The following is a 22,114-nucleotide window of genomic DNA, read 5'->3' as shown; positions in this document are numbered from 1 at the left end:
TTGAAAACATATGGCTTCAAGTTATCTTTAGCCCCAGGTAACTGCCTCCCATAGAGCATGCAATCTGGTGCTCAGCATTCAGTCACAATGTCAGATTTTATTACCAAACAAGTTGCCTGTGATTCCAAGGTGACTGAGCCCGCAGCTAGCACCCTTCTTTCTCCTTCCTCCTTTAAAGTCAACCATCTGGCATCCCTGTTTGATCGCTCTGTGTCCAATTCTGTTGAGCTCCAGCACAGTTATCATGCCTGAATGTAAGAGGTTCCAGTAGGGTTCTGCAACAACCTTTGAGAAGTTACCACTTTAAGAATTGCTGTTGAGGCAAGCACATCAGCCCCACTGCAGTGGCACCGGCATTTTTCAATACTTGTTTCCTTTCTGTCTGTCTCTGCAGGCTGAAATAATTGGTAAGTCAGGCTTGATATATTGGTGGGTTGTTGTTATTTTTAGGGATATCGTATTCCAATGCTGCGAAATTGATCAGGTAAGCTCCTGGAACATTCCTCCCCATGAACATTCCCTGTCTCACCCTCTCCTTGGGGGCTTTGGTGGTGGAAGCATGTCTTGGAGGTCTCTTTCCCTCCCTCATCCTCTTTCTAGAAAAATGGACTCATCCTACAAAGTTTTCTCTCTTTTTATTCTGGCCTTTTGGAAAAGAACTCGGCCACCAAGATTGCAAAAACCTGTGCTGCAATTGCAAGGGGAGGTGATTAAAAACTAGCTTGATTGTTTTTTTAAAGCCTTAACTAATACATTCACATTCCAGGGCATAATATTGTAACAGATTTTGAGGGGCCAGCATGATAAGCCTCAGAAGAAAATAAGGACAGGAGCCAATTCTTGGATTACTCTATTCAAGGAAATGTTCTGTCACTCTAGCTAAGAACAGTTCCAGTTGCTTGATTTCTAAAAAGAGAATTATGGCAGAAAACTAACCCCTCTTGCTTCATATCCTTTGCCCTCATCCTGGATATGTGTGGGGATGACTCTGTTTATTCAGGGATAAGGGGAAAGGCACTCTACTCAAACTCCCTGTGAATTCAAAGAAATTCCCTGTGAATTACTTTGTTAGCGAAATGCTCCTCAGTATGATGAACAAGGTGGGAAGGGGAGTAGGACCTCTTCCTCTATTCCTCTTTTATTGCACCTATCAGGGAACCTAGTGAAGCATTTCTGGGGCATGAAGTACACAGTCACACGCACAGCATAGCAGCTCAAGAGGAAGACGTCATGAACTGGCTTTTGTGTATGTGACTCTGGGATACTGAGAATAAAAGGCCCCTGGAGACTTTTGACATAGAAGAAACCACGTATTTGGGGGCTTGGAGGGGCACATCCCTTTGGAGACCAGCTCTGCCAGGAAACCAAAAGAGGAATTTCCTTTCCATGCAATATTCCAGTATCTCCCAAATTAAAGAGAAAGACTAATGGAAAGGGAGATGCTAATACTATTATTACTGTTATTGTTATCTCACTTTCCTGAAAATCATTCAAAGCATCTTACACAGCTGCTTTGGGGAGAGAATAATTATTTGAAAAATGGGATAAAAATACAGTAAATAATCAACTTCCTGAGACCTCATGTAACCTGATGATGTCCAATGAGATTCATAGAATCATAGAATAGTAGGGTTGGAAGGGGCCTTCAAGGCCATCGAGTCCAACCCCCTGCTCAATGCAGGAATCCAAGTCAGAGCATCCCTGACAAATGGCTGTCCAGCCTCGTCTTGAAGGCCTCCAGTGTGGGAGAGCCCACCACCTCCCCAGGTCATGGGTTCCATTGTCGTATTGCTCTGACACTCAGGAAGTTTTTCCTGATGTTCAGCCGGAATCTGGCTTCCTGTAACTTGAGCCCATGATTCCGTGTCCTGCACTCTGGGATGATCAAGAAGAGATCCTGGCCTTCTTCTCTGTGACAACCTTTCAAGTACTTGAAGAGTGCTATCATATCTCCCCTCAGTCTTCTCTTCTCAAGGCTAAACATGCCCAGTTCTTTCAGTCTCTCTTCATAGGGCTTTGTTTCCAGTCCCCTGATCATCTTTGTTGCCCTCCTTTGAACCCTCTCCAGTTTGTCTGCATCCTTCTTAAAGTGTGGTGCCCAGAACTGCACACATTACTCCGGATGAGGCCTCACCAGTGCTGAGTAGAGGGGAACTAGTACTTCCCGGGATTTGGAAGCGATGCTTCTATTAATGCAGCCCAAAAGAGCATTTGCCTTTTTTGCAGCCACATCACATTGTTGGCTCATATTCAGCTTGTGATCGACAACAATTCCAAGATCCTTCTCGCTCGTAGTGTGGTTGAGCCACGTATCCCCCATCTTGTAACTGTGCATTTGGTTTCTTTTTCCTAGGTGCAGAACTTGGCATTTGTCCCTATTAAATGCCATTCTGTTGTTTTCTGCCCAGCGCTCCAGTCTATCCAGATCACTTTGTATTTTGTTTCTGTCTTCCAAAGTATTAGCTATCCCTCCCAATTTTGTGTCATCTGCAAATTTGATCAGCATTCCCTGCACCTCCTCCTCCAAGTCATTCATAAAAATGTTGAAGAGCACTGGGCCCAGGACTGAGCCCTGCGGTACCCCACTCGTTACCTCTCCCCAGCTTGAGAAGGTCCCATTGATAAGCACTCTTTGAGTCTGATTCTGTAGCCAACTGTGGATCCACCGGATCGTTGTTTCACCTAGCCCACTTCGAGCTAGTTTGCTCATCAGGATATCATGGGGCACTTTGTCGAAAGCTTTGCTGAAGTCGAGGTATATGATGTCTACAGCATTCCCACGGTCTACAAGGGAGGTTACTTGATCAAAAAATGAGATCAGATTTGTCTGGCAGGACTTGTTTTTGACAAATCCATGTTGGCTTCGAGTAATCACGGCATTGTTGTCAAGGTGCTTCCAGATGGATTGCTTTATCATCTGCTCCAGAATTTTCCCAGGGATTGATGTCAGACTGACTGGTCTGTAGTTCCCAGGTTCCTCCTTTTTACCCTTTTTGAAGATAGGGACAACGTTAGCCCTCCTCCAGTCATCTGGCACTTCCCCCGTCCTCCATGATTTCTCAAAGAGAATAGACAGCGGTTCTGAGAGCTCTTCTGCCAGTTCCTTTATGACTCTAGGATGCAGTTCATCTGGCCCTGGAGATTTGAACTCATTCAAAGTAATGAGGTGTTCCTTGACCATATGCCTGTCGATCTCAAGCTGCAATCCTGCCCCTTCAGCCTGTACTTCGCCTTTGCCAGGGGGGTCATAGACCCTCTTTTGGGAGAAGACTGAGCCAAAGTAGGAATTGAGCACCTCTGCCTTTTCTTTGTCATCTGTTATCATTTTGCCATCCTTATTTAATAGCTGAACCACCATTTCTTTCCTCTGCCTTTTACTATGCACGTAGCTGAAGAAAGCCTTTTTGTTGTTTTTAGCATCCCTCGCTAACCTCAGCTCGTTCTCTGCTTTAGCCTTCCTGACGCCATCCCTGCAATTCTGTGCTACCTGCCTGTACTCTTCCTTTGTTACTTGGCGTTCTTTCCACTTCCTATATGTGTCCTTTTTTGTTTTCAGGTCATCCCTAAGCTTTTTGTGAAGCCACATTGGCTTCTTCTGTTGTCTTCCACCTTTTCTTCTTGTCGGAATTGTTTGTAATTGTGCCTTGAGAATTTCTGTTTTTAAAAGCTCCCACCCATCTTGGACTCCTTCTCTCGTTAGCATCGCTTGCCATGGGACCTTGCTGATCATTGTTCTGAGTTTATGAAAATCAGCTTTCCTAAAATCCAGGGTACATGTTTGACTACACTCGGCTTTTGCTTCCCTTAGAACCAAGAACTCAAGTACAACATCGTCGCTTTCCCCCAGAGTTCCTGTAACTGCTACTTTATCCACTAAGTCATCTCTGTTGGTTAGGATCAAGTCAAGGATAGCCAATCCTCTAGTTCTTTCCTCTACTTTCTGTAGGAGGAAGTTATCCGCCACACAAGTCAGGAATTTCCTGGAGGGGCCATGTTTTGCAGAATTTGTCTCCCAACAAATATCGGGGAAATTGAAGTCCCCCATTACTACTACATCATGCTTCCTTAAAACATTGGCTATTTGCTTTTCAAAAGTTTCATCCTTGGCTTCTCCTTGATTGGGTGGCTGGTAGTAGACTCCGACCACCAGGTTCCTTTTATTCTTTGCTCCATTTATTTCAACCCATATGCTCTCGATGGGGCTACCAAGCTCCTCCTCCTGTATTTCTGTGCAGAGATATGTATTTTTCACATACAGTGCAACCGCACCTCCCTTTCTGTTCCTCCTGTTCTTTTGGAACAAGTGATATCCTTCAACTGCTGTATTCCAGTCATGAGAGTCATCCCACCAAGTCTCAGTTATACCTATCAAGTCATAATTTCCCTCATGTATTAAGAGTTCAAGTTCGTTCTGTTTGTTTCCCATACTCTGGGCATTAGTATATAGACATCGAAGACCATGTGCTTCATAGTCTGGCTTTCTTCCTACCTGTGTCTGAAGACTATTATTGGGCGCTATCAGAGCTGTTCTCTCCATTGCAGTGCATGCGCCTATGTCCATCGTTACCCCCAACATTACATTTCCCTTCCCTGTAGGATTCAGTTTAAAGCCCTCCTGATGAAGTTCTTCATGCTGTGGCCAAACACATTCTTCCCAGCCTTTGTGAGGTGCAACCCATCCCTAGCCAACAGCCCATCTTCCAGGAAGTATAGGCCGTGGTCCCAGAATCCAAATCTCTCTCGTCGGCACCACCTTCGTAGCCAGTCATTCACCCGGAGTATTTTTCGTTCCCTTTCTATCCCTCTTCTAACTACTGGAAGGATGGATGAGAAAACTATCTGGGTCCCAAAGTTCTTGAGTTTCCTTCCCAAAGCTTCAAAGTCTGACGTGATCTCTCCGTAGCTCCGCTTGGCGGTATCATTTGTTCCCAATTGTTAAACAATTGTTAAACACATAACCACCATGCTTCATCAGGCCCTCTGAGAGCCCCAGTGGGGTCTACAGCACCCCCAGCATGTGCCACATAAATAATTGAACCATCTCCTGGTCTGGGAAACCGCTGCCCTTCCCAACACATGAGGGCAGGCTGGCCAGCCTAGCAGTGGCTGGTCCTGCCTGCCGCGGCATTGGCCTCTCCCCCGATCCCTTCCATGAAAATGAGCAGTGCAAGAGCATGGAGAGTATCGGATAATGGGGGGAAGTGCATAGAAGGCGAGCAGACTGTGCATGGAATTTACGCACCCAAGAAGAGCCCTGCTGGGTCAGGCCAAAGGTCCATCTAGTCCGGCATTCTGTTCCCACAGTGGCCAACCAGCTGTCCACGGGAAACCCACAAGCAGGATACGAGTGCAACAGCACCCTCCCACCCATGTTCCCCAGCAACTGGTGTACATAGGCATACTGCCTCTGATACTGGAGGGAGCATAGAAGCATCAGGACTAGTAGCCATTGATGAACACTCCCTCTCCCAGCGGCCAGAAGGGAAGAACATGGGAAGACAGTTGGGGAAAAGGAGGTCTGGAGGATGGAAACGTGTGGACTGGTTGGGAGGGGGCTGTTCTGGCATGTAAGTGGAGTTTGGAGGACAAGCAGTGGCACTTGACGGAGTTTAGATGGTAGGTAGGACCCATTGGGGGAGAGCTGGGAATGGGGGGGCAAGATGAAGGAATTGTGGGGAGGGGGGGAGATACTGGAGCTACATTGGAGCTGGAATGCAAAAGGCACTTTAGAAGCTGACCACTCCTTGCCCCATTAGACCTGTCCATTTTGGGTGTAAAAATTGGGTGTGGCCTCTGGGTATCTGGTGGATGGGAGTTTGGCTGTCCTTGGTTTGCTGCTCCCAGGGTAAAAAATGTTCCATATGCAATACCATCAAGTCACCAGATGATGGTGGTATTGAACAAGGAGGTCTGATTCCGTTCCCTGTCCCTTTGCATCCAGTAAGATGTCACTGCAAATCAAAACAGGATGCTGCAGAAAAAGTAAATCACAGGAACCTTAAGAGTAATACCTGGTATTTAGGACCAACCAAGGGGCTCAGTGTGGCATCTAAGCTTTTGAGTTACTCAGAACTCTTCATTTTCATGGATAATGCCTCTCTATTTGCATAATATTCACATTAACGTTCCTATGTCAATGTTTTGTCACGAAGATAATTGGAAGTTTGTATGGTGCTGGAGAAGACTCTTACGAGTCCCCAGGACTGCAAGGAGGTCCAATCAGTCCATCCTAAAGGAAATCAACCCTGAGTGCTCATTGGAAGGACAGATACTGAAGCTGAAGCTCAAATATTTTGGCCACCTAATGCGAAGAGAAAACTCCCTGGAAAAGACCCTGATGCTGGGAAAGACTGAAGGCAAAAGGAGAAGGGGACGGCAGAGGACGAGATGGCTAGATAGCATCACCGATGCAATGAATATGAACTTGAGCACGCTCCGGGAGAGAGCGCAGGACAGGAAGGCCTGGCGTGCTATGGTCCATGCGGTCATGAAGAGTCGGACACGACTGAACAACAACAATGCATTTCATTGTATGGATACATGTACTTACTTGTTTTTATGTATTTATAAATTAATGTATTAATAAATTGGACTGAACTATTTAGTGTTTTTTTTTAAAGCACTCTTCTTCAGACTGAAAGTTAAAAGAAAAAAGTAATAACGGTAGCAAAATAATTTTTGGAGCATGGAGTTTTGTCCCTTCTGCAGTTTGTTTCAGTCTTGAAATGGCATGGAAGTTCCTGTAGCGTAGATGAATAGGTTTAAAACTGTGCCTTGTGCAAAAGAGACCTCAAGTTAGGGAAATTAAAATATGGCTAGTCTAGTAAGTGTGTTTAGGATTCCAGCCTTATTTTCTGGGATTGGGAGTGGAAAGAAGTAACCGTACAAAACCAGGGATTCTTTTGTGCCCCAGAAAAAGCAGGGGTGAGGGTTACTGAGCACGTGCAGAGCGTGTGCGTTCCCTTTCAGCCTGAGTTCGCATTGCCAGCCCGCATTTGGGGATCGTCCTCTCTGAACCCGAGCCAGCCCCTCGCGGTTTGGAAGCGGCCGGCTTCTCCATCGCTCCCGGGAGCTGTTCTCCGCGGCCCGCCAGGTGGGCGGCGCGATCGGCTGCTCCTGGGCAGCGCGGCGGGGGGCGCGGGGGAGGCCCGGCGAGGCGCTCGCCCATTTTGCGAATCCGCGCCCCTAATTGGTCGGCTCTGGCGCAGGCGGAGCGCGAGGCCCCCGACGAGAAATAAAGGAGCGAGCGAACAATGCGTCCCGGAGCCGGCCGGGTCGCCTTGATCCGGAGCCGGAGGCTGCGCGAGGGACAGCCGGGGCTGGGGTGCCCGCGTCGCGCGGAGGGGGCGGCCCGGCGGAGAGCGTGGGGTCGCGGAAGGGGGCCGGGCCCGCCTGCAGATTGCCGCCGGCAGGCAGCCGTGCCCGCGCCGCCCGGAAGGCCGGCGCGCTCGGGGCGGCCGCGGCAGGCGGGCAGGGGCCCGTGCGGCGCGGAGGCCGGGCGAGCGCCCGGGGGCGGGTGGCTGCCGAGCCCCGCGCGCGCGGCGCCCCTCGGAGGAAGCCCCGCAGAGCCGGGCGCGCGGCCTCGGCTCGGGCCGGGCGGTGACTGCCCTCGTCCGGCACAGGGCCCGCCCGCCATGGAGCTGGACCCGCCGCCGCCGCCCTTCTTCTGCGACCCCCACGAGGCGCAGGGCGAGGACTTGCCGCGCTCCAGCGCGCCCGGCGAGGACATCTGGGAGAAGCTCGAGCTGCTGCTGCCCAGCCCGCCGGCCTCGCCCCTGCCGGGCCCCGCCGCCGACGACGCTGCGGGGGCCGACTGCCTGCTGGAGCCCGGCCGGCTGCTCGGCAACCTGAGCGCCTTCGTGCTGCGCGACTGCATGTGGAGCGGCTTCTCGGCCCGCGAGCGCCTCGAGAGGGCCATGGGCGAGAAGCTGGCCGCCAAGCCGCCCGCGCCGCCGCCGCCTGGAGCGCGCGAGCCTGGGCTGGGCGGCCAGTGCGTGGCCCCGGGCGCCGTCTTCGCCTGGCCCGCCGGGGGGCCCGCGGCGCCGGCTGACAGCAAGATCCCGCCCTCGTCCGGCTCGGAGAGCCAAAGCGACTCCGGTAAGGTTGCCGCCGGGAGGGGTGGACGCGCTGGCCGGCCGGCCGGCCGCCTGCCTGCCTCTGACCCGGTCCACACAGCGGGGAAGCAGTGGCGCCGCCAGACGCTCCTAGGTCAGCCTTCCTCACCTTGGCGCCAACCAGAGGTGTTGGACTGCAACGCACATCATGCTGGCTGCGGATGATGGGAGCTGTCGTCCAACACATCTCACGGGCTCCAAGTGGGGGAAGGCTGACATAGGGGGGTGGGGGAAAGAGGCTTGCTGTCGCGCCTCGCTCCACTCCACCGCCCCCCCAATTCTCACCCCAGAAGACCCCTCCCTGGGCTGCTCATCTTGCTGCAGGGCCTTGAGATTTGTGCAAGAGATTCTACTTTCGTGAGGAAGTTTGCATTTCTTTCTCCATCCTCCCAACCCAATTTTCCAAGGCTTGCATAACTTGCTCAGCCCAACCCAGCCTGCTTCCTCCTCCAAGGCCTCCCAATTTAGCACCCTGCAGCACAGCAACAGCAAGGGGGTGGGGGCTATGGCAGGACCAAAAAGAAAGCCAGGGCCCCAGTTGTGAAACACTTTTCTGTACTGCGGGGCGGGGGGCAGATCCGATGGACTGGAGTATTTCTAGAGTGCCTGCAGTTGGGAGGGGGCGGGGGGCTTCTTCAAAGTCTCTTCGTCTGTTCCTCAACTGGGTTGCAGTATCAGGAAACGGCAAGCAGCCGGCGTGTGTCTGAGGCCAGCTAAGTGTGGCATTGTTAATATTTCAGGCTTCCTCCGCTTCTGCAGTCTGGACGGTTGCCACCATGCCTGTAACAAACAAAGGCTCTGTAAGGATTTGACCTGGGAAGTGCTGTAGGAGTCTGAAGAAGCACTCCTTTTTCTCCCCTCCCTACCCTGCTAAATGGGATCTCGAAGCAATTTCAATGCTAGTTCTGCAACCAAGAGGAAGGAGCCCTAAAATGCCCGATGTGTACAGTTACACCGCAGAAGCTTCATGTTCATTCAAGCCCAAAGTTATGCATAACAGAATTCCCTTGGAGTAGCAAGGGACACTGTTCACATGTAACCATCTCTAGGAGAATTCCAGGCCCCTGATTGCTGAGACCCCAAAGAATCTCAGATGTTTGAGAAGTCTTGCAAAGTGGGGGGGGGCAAAGAAGGGAATGGGATGCAGCCTTTTGGTAGCACTTCAGGGCAGTAGTCCTAAACCCACTTACTGAACAGTAACCCCCACTGGGCTTAATGGTATTTGACCTCTGGTACAGTGTATGGGGTTGCATTGCGAAGTGAACAGGATGGTTGTTATTGGGATACACACTCTCCAGGTATGTTGGACTACAGCTCCCATCATCCCTCAACAAGGATGGGAATGGTGGGAATTGTAGTCCAACACACTTACAGGGAACCAAGTTGGGGTAGGCTGCCTTACAAGGACTGCTGAGATCATCTTGGCTGTACCAGTTCTATTCTCCTCTTGCTGGACTGGAAGGTTGAGGTTTCCCTTGTGTGAGCCCACCCAGTAAGGTGCTAGCAGATAAGGGGAGATTTGGACAGGGCTCTTCCTGGGTCACCGCAGCTCTATCTCTTTGCAGGTCTGTTGCACTAGCTCAGGCATTGGGCTGTTTAAAGAATTCCATCTCGAGGCCCGTCTCCTCTCTCCTTTCAAGGCCCCAAGGAGGTTCCCCAGCTTCTCCTGCCCACCCCTCATAGCTTGTTCTGGTGCAGATCCAATTTCAGTATTTTAAATCTGTTTTGCCTCCTTGTGGATTTGATCTACCTCACCAGCCTACCTAGACTAGGGATGTCCACGCTCACGAGCTGCAGAGATCTCACGAGCTGCAGAGATATTTTCAAGAACCAGCTTCTTTGTGTGTTGCCTCCACAGGCAACACTATTTCATTTCATTTCTATACTGCCCACGAGCCAAAGTTCTCTGGGCAGTTCACAAAAATTAAAATGCGCAGGACACAATCTTCTCTTATTTGATTGAATTGTTACTGGAAATACACAGAACTGGAAGGACTTCAGCTGAGTCTTGCCTTGGCTTCTACTAAAAAGGCTGCCGAGTAATTGTGGCAAAGTGAAGTGGCAAAAGTGTGTTGTAGCAACATGCCCTGATTCTGTTCAGGGTTAGTACTGCTCTAACTAAACTGGAGTGGGTTATCCCTTGCTGTACTGACACAGCCTTGAAATGGGCGCACTTTCCAACCCTAGCCTTACTGTTGATTCTTGTTGGGTTGAGTCACTGGGCAAGTAGTGACTGCTTATGACTCACTGCAAGGGCTGAATATAGCTAGGGTTAAGAAACAAATTGGGCCTAAGATTTAATTACATTAGGATAGGTAGATCTGACAAGGCTTAATCCCCATTAGCAAGTGGGTGGGGACTGTTATTGATTGATTTAATCATGTGCTTGTGCTGACCTGGACTTTACCCTCACCCACAGCCAGCCTCCTTCCACAAATGTTGTTTTCAGCCAGCAACATGTTTTCTGGGACAAAAAGCAGCAGATGCAAGGGGGGGGGGGGCTATGACTGAAGAGGATGTAAGCCAATAAGGGATAGAGAGTAGCTAGTGGCAGCATTCCAAGGCTTGTTATTGTCCAATTGCCAGGATACTTGGAGCCAACCAGTCACACTTTTTTATTAATAGGAAAATGTTTCTATCTGCACAATGGAAGTTTGGAAGGAGAAAACTTCAAAATAGGGTTTATATCAACTATAGAACAATGGTGCAATAAAACATCCACTATTAAAACCATAAGCCAATTCTGTTTTGTTTTTAAGAATGCAGGTGTGAACTTCTGTGGAGGTCTGGAAGGTTGTGGACCACAATTTGTAGCCAAAGTTTTGCACAAGTGCTACTGAAACTGAGCTTCTGCAGGAAAACTTCCCTACAGAACTCAGCAGAAAATGCAGGGAAAATGCCCGTTCCATGCTCTACCACTGTCTCTTTTCTGGCTGGGCTAAATGGCTGGGATTATCTGTCACAGGGGTGTGGGGTGGTAGGGCTGATTTCCACTACACCATCAGGACCCCCTTTCTTCAGAAGGCTGATGGCACTCTTAAGGTCTTGAGCAAAATTGCCATGGATGGTTAAATAAGGTGAACCATGCACGAAGGTGAAGAGGGATCCTGTAGCTTTTAATAGTTGTGAAGAGGGGGGAAACTGAGCTCGCTCTCCTCACACCTGAGTGAAGCTGCCCCTCCCTCCCCAAATACTGTCCTCCTGTACAATGATTAAAGGGCCCTGGAGCAGGCTTATGACCCTGTTCTCCACCTCCTAGTACTGTTCAGTGAAGGAGGCTGGTGTACTGCAGCCAGGAAGTGCTGTGCATTGTGGCTAGGTGTGAAGGGGCTGGTGTACTGGAATCATGATGTGTGTTGTAGGCATGTTGTCTTGTTGACAGGCGGAATTTGTGCATTCCTGCCTAGCTGTTTGAAGAGCCCTAGTCCACACCAACACTCATTTGCGTGAGGTGAGGCTCTTGTGTATTGCTCAGGTGGTGGGTTCCAGAGGAATTAGCCCGGGAGCTGCTCTTCCTGTTCCGCTAAGCTTTGCTCCATGGCTAACCAAGTGCTGGCTCTCCTAGGTTCCCATGCAGTAAGGTTGGGCTGCTTTGGAAAAAGGAATACAGGAAAACTTTCACTCTCCTGGAGGCCTCACTGTCTCTTTCAAGAGCCCCAGTAGAAGTGGCATTAACCTTCCAGCAGTAGTTTCTTTAATGCCTGTCCCACAGTAAACTGCACCCAAGTGATGCAACTTGAGAGCAAGCAAGAGAATTGTGTATGTATGTATGTCTATGTAAAATGCTGGAGACAAGCTTCAGCATTGTTCTGAACAACTTGATGTGGTCTGTAAAGGTGCTTCCTGTTCCTTGTTAAGAAGATGCTGCTCTACAGTTGCCCTCAGTCTATTTCTAGGGAAGATCTTGTGTGCAGCCTCGCACTCGAAGGATGCCATTAGAGGCATGCATACCTGGGAGGGCCAGTCCAATTGTCCTCAGTTGGATGGGAAAAGCTTTTCCCCAAGAAAGCATTTGTCTCAACAAACCAGATGACTGATTTCTTGCTCATAAACACGAATGGGGGTTTCACTGTGATTTCTGTGAATTGTGAGTCCTCTTTGTGTTCTGCTGCGATAACCTTTCCCCTTAAATTTCTTTCTTCTTTCTAAAAACCCAACCAGTTTGTCTGAAGGATGAATGCTGTATGACGGATGCCTTTGGAGGTTCACTCAAGCCTTCTTTGCAAAGGCCTTTAAAGGACCCTTTCTGTTCCCCTCCCCCTGTCCTTCTGCCTCCTGGATGGGGAGGTGTGGAGTCCCTTTCTGTGCGTCTGGCTGAATGGGGCATGGGGGTGGGAAGGAGAACACTTTGTCTGATCAGGATTTACTACTTGCAAAAAGGAGCGAATCCCTGAACTGCAAAGCTGTGGGGACAAAGGACAGCTCTCCCCACAGTCCCCCCCCCCTTAATTTACAATTCCAATGGGCTATGAAAGAGCCTAGTGGGGGTGGGGAATGATGGAGCTTTGGCATTAAACTTTGTTCCAGCCCAGTGGTGTCAACTGCCCCCAGTCCTTTTGGGTTGGGGGTGGCAAGTATAGGAATGTCAAGCCTGCTGCTCTGACCTTCTGTCCCTCCGCATGGCCTTGGAGGCACCCACCCATTTCCCCCACCAGGAACATCAAGACAAAATACCTCATTCCAGTGCAAGTGCGAACAGGGTTCTGGGGGTGAAAATGCCCCGTCTGTTTCTGGTTAGTGGCTAACCTCTGAACCAGACCCTACTCTAGAATTTGGGTTTGCCTCTGATTTACAACTAAGTAGGAAAAAGTCACCACTCTGCATTGGTATAATATGTGGGCAGCCTAACAAATATCACTGCAGATTACTAGCTCACAAAACATTTTTAAAGTTTGTAAGCTACTTTGAGACTTCCTTGTTCATGAAACCTGGTCCCTAATTTTTAAAATACATTGTTTGTGGTATATGAGAAGGGAAAACCAACTCTCCACTTCCAGTTTATGGTGAATACCCTGAATGCTTGGGCACTTCCCAGCCCTGCTTATTTGCTACAGGAAAGTGGGCAAATGCACCTGTAGGCTGTGTACAGGTGCATTTTAAATAACCCCCACCTCATAATTTATTCCCAAAGGTATCAAAGGGACCTTTGTGTTTGGAGCAGTGCCTTGTGTAACTCTGTTCTAGTGTTAAAGTGCTTAGAACTATTTTAGGTCCCCTGTCATTTCCCCTGTTAGTAAAATGGCTGTCCTGCATGCAGACATGTCGTCCCACAAAGCTGGAGGCAGGCGAGGGCCAAAGGGCCTCCGGGGGGGCAGGGGGCATAAGAAAAGCCTGTCCCCAAGAGGCCTCCCCAAGCCAGCAAGGACCGGGGCTGTACATGCTTTCCCTGAACCTGGACCCCAAAGGGAGTGGAGGGCGGTGGCTTTGAGGGCCCCAATTCCCTGACAGGATTCTCCTAGATTGCCTCTGCACATGAAGAAGCAGTGGGAAGAGGATAAGGTTATCAATAGCTACTAGTCATGATTTTAAAAAATATTATTTTTTATAGACGGTCTTTCCACAAAATGCCATCAAGGTAGTGTACAACAATTATAATAAAATGCTACATAAAAGTGAACGTAATACTATATTAAAACACTGAAACAAAATTGAAACCATTATTCACCATTTAACTGGCCAAATTAAAGCCTTTCCTAAAAGCCAAGGGAACGGGAACCAATCTTAACTCTGAAGGAAGAGCACACCACAGTTTGAGAGTGAGGCAGGAGACGGGCCTTTCCGGCACACCAGACAAACAGGCCTCTCTAAGCAAGAATGGCCTCGAAAGAGCCTCTCCTGCAGATCTTAAGAACTGGACAGCTTCAGCATGAGTCCGGTGGTCCTTCAGAGAGCCAGGCCCTAAGCCAAAGCTTTTAAAGGTTAAGCCCAACACTCTGTACTGAACCTGGAATTGGCAACCAGTGCAGATCTTTCAGTATTAGGGTGATGGGATCATGACACCATGCACTGGCTGGCAGCCTAGCTGCTGCATTTTGCACCATCTGAGGCTTCCAGATGCTCTTCCAGAGTAGCCCTATTCTAGAGTGTGTTGTAGTAGTCCAACCAGAATGTAACAATTGGACTGATTCAGGAATGGTTGGAGCTGGTGCGCTAAATGCACTCCTTGCCACCACTGCCTGAGAATCCAGGGGCAGTGTGGGATCAAGGAGCATTCCCAAGCCATGAATCTGACCTTTGAATCCTTTCCGATCCCCAAGCCAGGCTTTCTGCTGTTCAACAGCACAACTGTCTTGTCTGGGTTTAACCTCACCCAGGCCATTAACAAACTCGAGAACGCTCAAGGGTATCGGCCACTTCTTTGGAGTTGGTGACAAAGTAGTGGAGCTGAGTTTCATTACTGCAAAGGTCATTACGGCAGATGATCCCTCCCAGCAGTTTCACGTATATATTAAATAACATAGGGGACAAGATAGAAGCCTGTGGGATAATGCAGGGCAATGGTCATGGTGCTCAACAGGAGTCCCCCAACACCACCTTCTGGACATGAGAAAGCATTGGAACTGCTGCAGTGCATGCCCCCAAGGCCAAACCCCACCAGGCAGTCCAGAAGATTACCATGGTTGGTATTGTCTCTAGCCACTGAGAAGTCTTAAGAGAACCAATAGGTCTGTGCTCCCCCAGCCCCAGTCCAGTTCTGGTGATCAGTCATCTGGCAAGGCAATCAGAGCAGTCCCATATCCCAGCCAAAAGCCTGATTGAGATGGGTCCAGATAACTGGTATCATCCAGGTGGGTTTGGAGTTGTAGTACAGGAGGTACTCTTGCACCTGGCATGTGGGCTTCCCATTGGGTGTATGGTTGGCTGCTGGGGGCACAGAATGCTGGGCTAGAGAGGCCTTTGGTCTGATCCGGCAGGGCTCTTAGATTTTTATTGGCCTTGGAAGATGCTCTCCTAGGCTTTCCCCACTTCAGCCTACTCTCTTCAATAGCTTCGGTGGCTGAAGGGGAGCGGGAGGGGGCTCCCCCCTCCACCTGCTTTGGCCCCCATGCTGTCACAGGGCTTGAGCACACAGCTGCTGTGGTGATGCTGCAGCAGCTGTCCCCCAGCCCCCATGGAGCCACGTACAGGGGGAGGGGGAAATCTCCTGTTTGCCTTGCTTGCCATCTTGTCTCCCTCTTCTCCTTGGCACTGAGTTGCAGGCCCCTCTCTGGCTGTCAGTATTATAGTTATGGACTGATTTGGGCAGCCTTCATTTTCCACACCCAGCATGAATGACCTCTTTCGGGAGTGCCCCTTGTGGGAGAGGGGGATTTGGTAGAACTCTCGTGTCTTAAAGAGCTCAGTGTTGGTGTTTTGGAATGGTGATAACTACCCCCAAACGTGGTCATTCTGGGACAAGGCTGTTTGCAGATCCTTATTTGAAACAGAGGGATGTGAAAGCCTGAAAAGCTTGATGCCCCTGAACCCCAACATAATCCTGAACCCCAACATAAGCTCTCCATGGCTGTTTGGGGTGCAAGGGCATAAAAACATCAATTCCTTGTTCAAGCTGCTCATACAGCTCTGGTTTGAATAAGAAACTTGGAAGCAACTTCAGCCTTGTTTTGTTTGGGTCCCTTTGAGTTACAGAGCTGGTGCTATGGATGGATGGATGGATGGATGTGTGTGTGTGTGTGTGTGTGTGTGTGTGTTTGCCCCAAGCGAAGTGCTTGAGGCAAGCTTGCCATAACCTGCATCTGCTCTGTAACGTTCAGATCTGTTCTAGACATGAGCTGCCTCTCTTTGCCCTGAGCCCCACTTATGACTTGTGCTCTGCCTATTGCAGAGTGGCAGAAACAGACTTTGGCAACTGCAAAAGTGTAACAGGTTATTTTGTGTCCTTGTTTGTATGCAGAAGGGGAAGAAATTGATGTGGTGACCGTGGAGAAGAGGCAATCGCTCAGTGCGAGGAAACCAGTCACCATCACCGTCCGGGCTGACCCCTTGGATCCGTGCATGAAACATTTTCACATCTCCATCCACGCACAGCAGCACAACTATGCTGCCCGCTCCCCTTCTGAGGCCTGTCCCAGGGAAGGCGCCTTGGAGAAAGGCACCCAGGGAGAGGAGGAGGAGGACGACGACGACGACGACGCAGAGGACAACGCTGATGCCAATGGGGACGACGATGCACGGTCCCCAGGGCAAGTGGTGGAGAGTTTCTCCCCTGAATCTTTCCTCCCAAAATTCAGGAGTGCTCCCAGCTCAGACACTGAGGATGTGACCAAGCGGAAAAACCATAACTACTTGGAGCGCAAGCGACGCAATGACCTTCGCTCCCGTTTCCTGGCGCTGAGGGATCAGGTGCCTGGTCTTGCAGCCTGCCCCAAAACCCCCAAGGTGGTGGTCCTGAGCAAAGCATCCGAGTATCTGCAGTCTCTGCTCAGTGCAGAGCAGCAGATGGTGGCTGAGAAGAAGCTGCTGAAATTGCATCAGCTTCAGCTGTTGAAACGGATTTCGCACCTGAAGGGGGTGCATTAGCTGCCAAGAACTCCAAACTGTCTGATCTGCACTTTTTTGACAGTTCTTTTGGTTGCGGACTCTTAGACTGCATTGCAACTGGTGCACACATGTGGCTTGTCCTCATTCTCCCCCCCCACCCCCGACCCTTTACTATGATTCATCCAACTGTGGTTCCTGGAGTTACCTTCTCCAGCAGATGCAGAGGCGTAAACTTCTTGCAGGAGTGTAGGGCTTTGGGGCTTAACTACTGAAATTTCAGCTCCTCCTGGAAGATGCTGGCTTCTGCATAAGCTGAGCAGTGCTGCGTTCGGGTTGGGATCAACACAGACTGTGTGTTTCCAGACGACCGCTGGAACATAGCGTAGGGGAGGTCCTTCTCAACAGAAGCATGGTTTTGATGGAGGGTCCTGAGTCAATGCCTCTAAAGCTAGGCACAAGGATGGATCTTGCATTCATCTATCCTGAGGGGCTTCTTCTCTCCCCACCCTTCCGTCCCCATCCCCAAAGTTTGACTGTAAACATGTGACCACAGATGTGTCTGTGTGCCACCTACTTCCCAGGCCCTTCGCTTCTTGCCATTGGTGTTTAAAGGATGAATCTCTCTCCATTTTTTCTCCTTTCAGAACCCACCCAAGTTCTCTTCACCCCACCCCACCCCCTATTTTCCATGGTTCAGATCAAGGGCTCTCTTCTCTTCTGGGACTTGATTAGAGGTGACTTTTTGATGCTCCTGCTACTAACCTTTGAAGGGCTTAGGGAGATCTTTGTGCTAAGAGTTACTTCACAGCTGACATCTGGAGAAATCACCTAGCTTTTGTTTGAGATCTATGGCTAGCTAAAAACAGAGAGGTGGAGGTGGCGGTGGCGGCGGCATACCCCTCAGGCTGAGATCAGGGCCTTGAGTGCCCAAGTTGGGAAAATGTTTCAGTGGTGGCACCCTAGCTAAAACAGGACACAGTCTCCTGGGAAGCAAAGTCATTTCAATGGGGCTAGTGCAGGAGAAATTCCCAGCTGATCGTGCCAGAGGTGAGCTGTCGCAGGTCTCATTCTTCAGTGGTGGCTTGAATCTGCCACGCAAGTGCACTCCCTCTGACTGGGATGGGGGACCTTCCCTCAGGGTCTGTTGGGTGTCTGTCTTTAAAACAAAAACCAAGCTCCAGAGCTCCTTCGCTGGAAATGCACTTAGATCACCTTGGATTTGATTTACCTCATTCTTATTTTTCCACTTAGACAACAGAGTTGCTTGTCTTGGTTTTTGTATATCCTAGAACCAGTTGTTGTGGCTGCCTGATTCTTTATACTGGATGGCTTTTTAAAATATATACTGTATTTTTGTACCTTTTTTAGATGTTATTTTGTAAAACATTTGTCCTGTTCCCTCTCTCTACTTTTTTTTATATGCAAACTTTCCCCTGTAAGAGGCTGTGCTGGATGCCCCTGCTGATTGTGGGTGGGATGATACAAACTGAGCTCCAGTGGGAAAACAACAGGTTTGGGATGACTGGAAATTCTTCTCCTAGGTGTGTGGCTAGTCCCTGGCCCTAAATTTTGAGGACCAGTGGTGAGCATAGCAGAAGCGCTGAACTTTGGTTTGGTTCTTTTGCCGGGGCGGGTGAGCGGCTCTTCCTAAGGGGGAACCCTGTAATTTCAAATGTCCCCTGCCAAGAATCTTTGTGCTGAAGGGGGGCTGCTAATTCTTACATTTATGGAAGGCTTCCACCTCCAAGCACACACTCAGTCCCTTTTCATTAAACAAAAGGGCTGTATGGATATATATTTTGGGGGATGGGGCGCAGTGCAATCTTGGGCATGTTTACTCCTAAGGTCCACTGAATCCAAGAAGGTGTGCACAGGACTGAAGCTTTAGCCCATACCTAAAGAGAAGGAACTGTTTGTTGCTCTGGCTTGCCCGTTCCTTCAAAGCTTTTGCTGAGCTGGCTGGGGTTGCCCTCTTCTCCCACATGCTGTGCTCCCTACCTCTTATGCAGACTCTTCCCACCTGTCTTGTTTGCCTCTCTGGAGGCAGAGGCAGGAGCTGGGAGTGATGGATGGCCCTTTAGCTTTGCTCCTGTGACTGAACTCCCGCAACGCAGCAGGGGTGTGCCCAAGCATTCCATGACTGGCCCAGGACAGCTTCAAGACTGGGTGGTCAGACTTATCAGCACTTTCCTTTTTTTACCTCACACTTCTCAAATAAATGAATTGCAAAAAGGCTTAGCTTGTATTGTGTTGGATGGGACTTCAGTTGAATACACCTTATTTGAATACACCTGAGAGAGTTGAGGGCAGGAGAAAATTTGGACACAATTTTAGGAAAGGAAACCTGGGGGCTGGGCAACCGTATGACATACCACCGAGCGACAAGCCTCCCCAGAAGTGCAGCCCTCTTTCCCTGATTGTACAGGCTTGCCTGGGCTTTGAAACTGGGCAAGTGAGAATCATATCCCATCACCAAGCTTCTTGTTGCACGTGCAACTTTATGGGAATATCAACTATTAGCCATGACCGCTAAATGGCACTTTATATATCCCTATTCAGGAGTGGTATGTTCCTGAATAGGGATATACAAGAATTTCGCTTCAGTTTATAAATCACGCATGTGATTGACATGCATGGTCTCTGAAAATATTTGCAAAATGTGCATTTTTTAAAATGCACATTAAGAAATGCACACTTTAAAAAATACACACTTTTAAATATTCATTTTCATGTTTTAATGGGGGATAAGTGAGCACTTTTAAAGGTGCATTTTTTTAAAAGGTGCATTTTAAAACGCATTTTTTAAAAGGTGCATTTTCATGTTTTAGTCAATGGGGGAAGATGTGCATTTTTCCTGTACAGGTAACAAGAATGAGAGCAAGCTGAAACAAGGTTTGAAGTAAAGTTCGGAGAATGTCAGTGAGCTCAAGCATCCCTGGTTCTCCCTTTCCTATTCCTGAGCAGTAGGTGCTGAAGGCGACAATAGGAGATGGCAATCACTTTCATGTCCCTCCAGATGTTGAACTCCAGCTCTTATCACCCCCTGCCTTTATGGCCAGTGGTTGGGGTGATGGGAGTTGTAGTCGAGTAACATCTTCCCACCCCTGACCTAGAGACGTCTGGCTGGTATCTGGTGGAAACAAAATGCTGAACTGGGCGGCCAGCGGGGCCTGATCCAGCGGGGCAATTCCTTAGGAAAGAAAGACAAGCCCCTAAATGAACTCTTATTTGTGGATTTCTGTCCTGCAGCAGAGCATCTCAGGCTGCCTGCATAATAACATACAAAAAACACAGTATCCTTGAGAGCACAATGGAAGACAGCACCGTAATGGCACACCAGCCCTGCTCACCCTCCAGCTGCTGTTGCTGCCAGTTGGCTGTGCCAGCTGGGGGGTGTTTGGAGCAGTGCCCTGACATGCCGGAGGGCGCCAGTCTGGAGAAGGCTGCTTATATGCAAGACTCCCAGCTTTGGAGGGGAGGAATGCCAGCCACGCTGGTTGGTGACCCTGCCCGTGCAAAGGGTCTTCTGGTGGCAGCAGAGGGGCAAGACCAATTGCTCAGGCCAGCAGGAGCGAAGCTGCCTGGTGCTGGATCAGGAAACCACTGGGGCATTGAAGCTGGCACTGGCCTCTGACTGGCAGCAGCTTTCCACAGCCTTGAACAGACGCTCTTTTGATCCATCCCAGCTATCAGAGTTCCTTTACATCAGATGAGCAACTTGTGGCCCTCCAGATATTTTGGCCTACATCTCCACCATCAGCCCCAGCCAGCGTAGTCGATGGTGAGGGGCCATGGGAGTGGTAGTCCTCCAGATGTTTTGGACTAAAAGTCCCCCCCCACTTTAAGTGGACACACCAGGACCGAACCTGGGACTGTCTAAATACCAAGCATGCACCCTGCAGCTGAGCCAGCATCCTTCCACAAACAAGAGAAAATCTTCTCTGATCACCTTCGCTTTGGCTGCTTATCTAAGGCAGGCCTTCCATAATGCTGCCCCAAACTACAGATAGATCTGTACACACAAAACCTGACTTGAATTCTTCATAACACCTGGCAATCTTTCAATTTTGCTCGGAAAGTGGTCTCCCAGTGTGATGATGTTTGGGTGTGTTTTTTTTTAACATGAGTGAGAAAAAGCATAATGTATTTTTTATATCGCTGCTGTGCTGAAGGGTCATTGGGAAGTGGGTTCATGCCTGGGTTAGTCACTGTTCCTGCCGCTGTGGCTGAGCCTGCTATAATCCCATCTCCTCCAATGACATCTCCAGCTTTCAAATGGGGGATCCCTGCTCTCCCTGTTGCCATGGCAAATGTGTGTGTTGCTAGGGGAAAAGCCATCTTCCCCTCCTTCTGTTGCCATGGCAGCAAATCACAGGACCCCTTCTGTTACCTAGGCAATAGCCTTCATCACCCTGGCACTTGTCTCCCCCATACTTTTCCTTCCCTGCTTCTTTTCTGTTGCTACAGTAACAATTCCTTTCTCCTTGTCTTTGGAATTCATCTCTTTATCCTTCCCCAGGGCCGCTGTCAGATTCTCCCTGCATGGTTGCCATGGGAACATCTCTCCCTAACTTTGGTCCCTGCATCAGCCTTCCTTCCTACCACTGCATGTGGCTATACTCCACTCATACTCCGGATCAGCCTGCCATACACAGATGAAGCTAGACAAAGGGCAGGTGTCTGCAGAGACGCCTGGACTGAGGAGGCTGTCTCTGGGCAAGAGAATTCTAGCAAGGGCTGGTCATCTACACTGGCCCACAAGAGAATGAGCAATGATGCAGAGATGAAAGGGTGGTTTCTCAGGCCTGCAAAGGCATGAAATCCAAACAATGAAGGGAATCGGACCCACCCTTAGCACAGCGTCTGTTTCCCCAAAGTTCCCAATAAACCCTTTTGCTGGCGTTTGTGAGGCTGGTTATGACAAAGGCTCCCACGGTCAATGCAACTTCTGAAGGAGCCTCCCGTCTGGCCCCAGGACGGGCACTTTTGCCACCCCGGCCATGAGGCAAGGAGACATGATTTCTTGCTGTTGTTAAGAAAACCCAAACCAGAGAGCCCCATTCAAGGGCAGAGTTGGGAGCGTGAAGGTTGTGGGAGTCCAATCCTCTGGCCCACTGTTAGAGGCTTCCCATATCAGGGCCCTCCCCTTCCAGATTAACTTGCACAAACCGGGCCCAAACTGTTTAGTAACAGGAGCAGAACCCTGGGCACACACCCCCCACACACACACACACTGCCCTCTTGGATAAATGATGGCGATGGCCTGGCATACAATTTAACGTGATCCAGACAGAACTGATGTGCGTCAGGCCCCAGCATTACAGGCCTCTGAGTAGGAACTAAGGACCTGCCAGGTTCCCTTGGCCTACAGGTAGGATTTTATTGGGTGCCATTGTCTATATGGTGCGATCTAGCTTCATCTGTTAATTTCGATTTTATCATTGTTTTATTCTGTTTTGTGGTTTTACATTGTGTTGTATGCTGCCTTGGGAGTTTACACAGAAGTTCAGTTTACATCT

The 22,114-nt window shown here is 49.7% G+C and overlaps 1 protein-coding gene across 1 annotated transcript; it reads left to right on the top strand.

The window, feature by feature from the left end:
- Positions 1-7,292: 7,292 nt before the first annotated feature.
- MYCL (MYCL proto-oncogene, bHLH transcription factor) lies at positions 7,293-18,824 on the top strand. The gene is made up of 2 exons (XM_084816184.1): positions 7,293-8,097; positions 16,009-18,824. Exons 1-2 carry the CDS (start codon positions 7,635-7,637, stop codon positions 16,632-16,634), a joined length of 1,089 nt encoding a protein of 362 aa, XP_084672310.1. The 5' UTR covers positions 7,293-7,634; the 3' UTR covers positions 16,635-18,824.
- Positions 18,825-22,114: the final 3,290 nt, after the last annotated feature.

Source organism: Heloderma suspectum, chromosome 10 (assembly GCF_057233095.1).
Source record: "Heloderma suspectum isolate Gila_16-S chromosome 10, 16-S_ref, whole genome shotgun sequence".
NCBI lineage: Eukaryota > Metazoa > Chordata > Lepidosauria > Squamata > Helodermatidae > Heloderma > Heloderma suspectum.
Note: the sequence above shows the minus strand (reverse complement) of the source record. Positions and strands in the feature narration are given on the sequence as shown.

Bases quoted from the DNA above. Each gene is read 5' to 3' on its own strand.
- MYCL (XM_084816184.1), top strand. From the start codon at position 7,635: ATGGAGCTGGACCCGCCGCCGCCGCCCTTCTTCTGCGACCCCCACGAG. The intron at 8,098-16,008 runs GTAAGGTTGCCG...GTTTGTATGCAG, and splicing joins GGAGAGCCAAAGCGACTCCG to AAGGGGAAGAAATTGATGTG.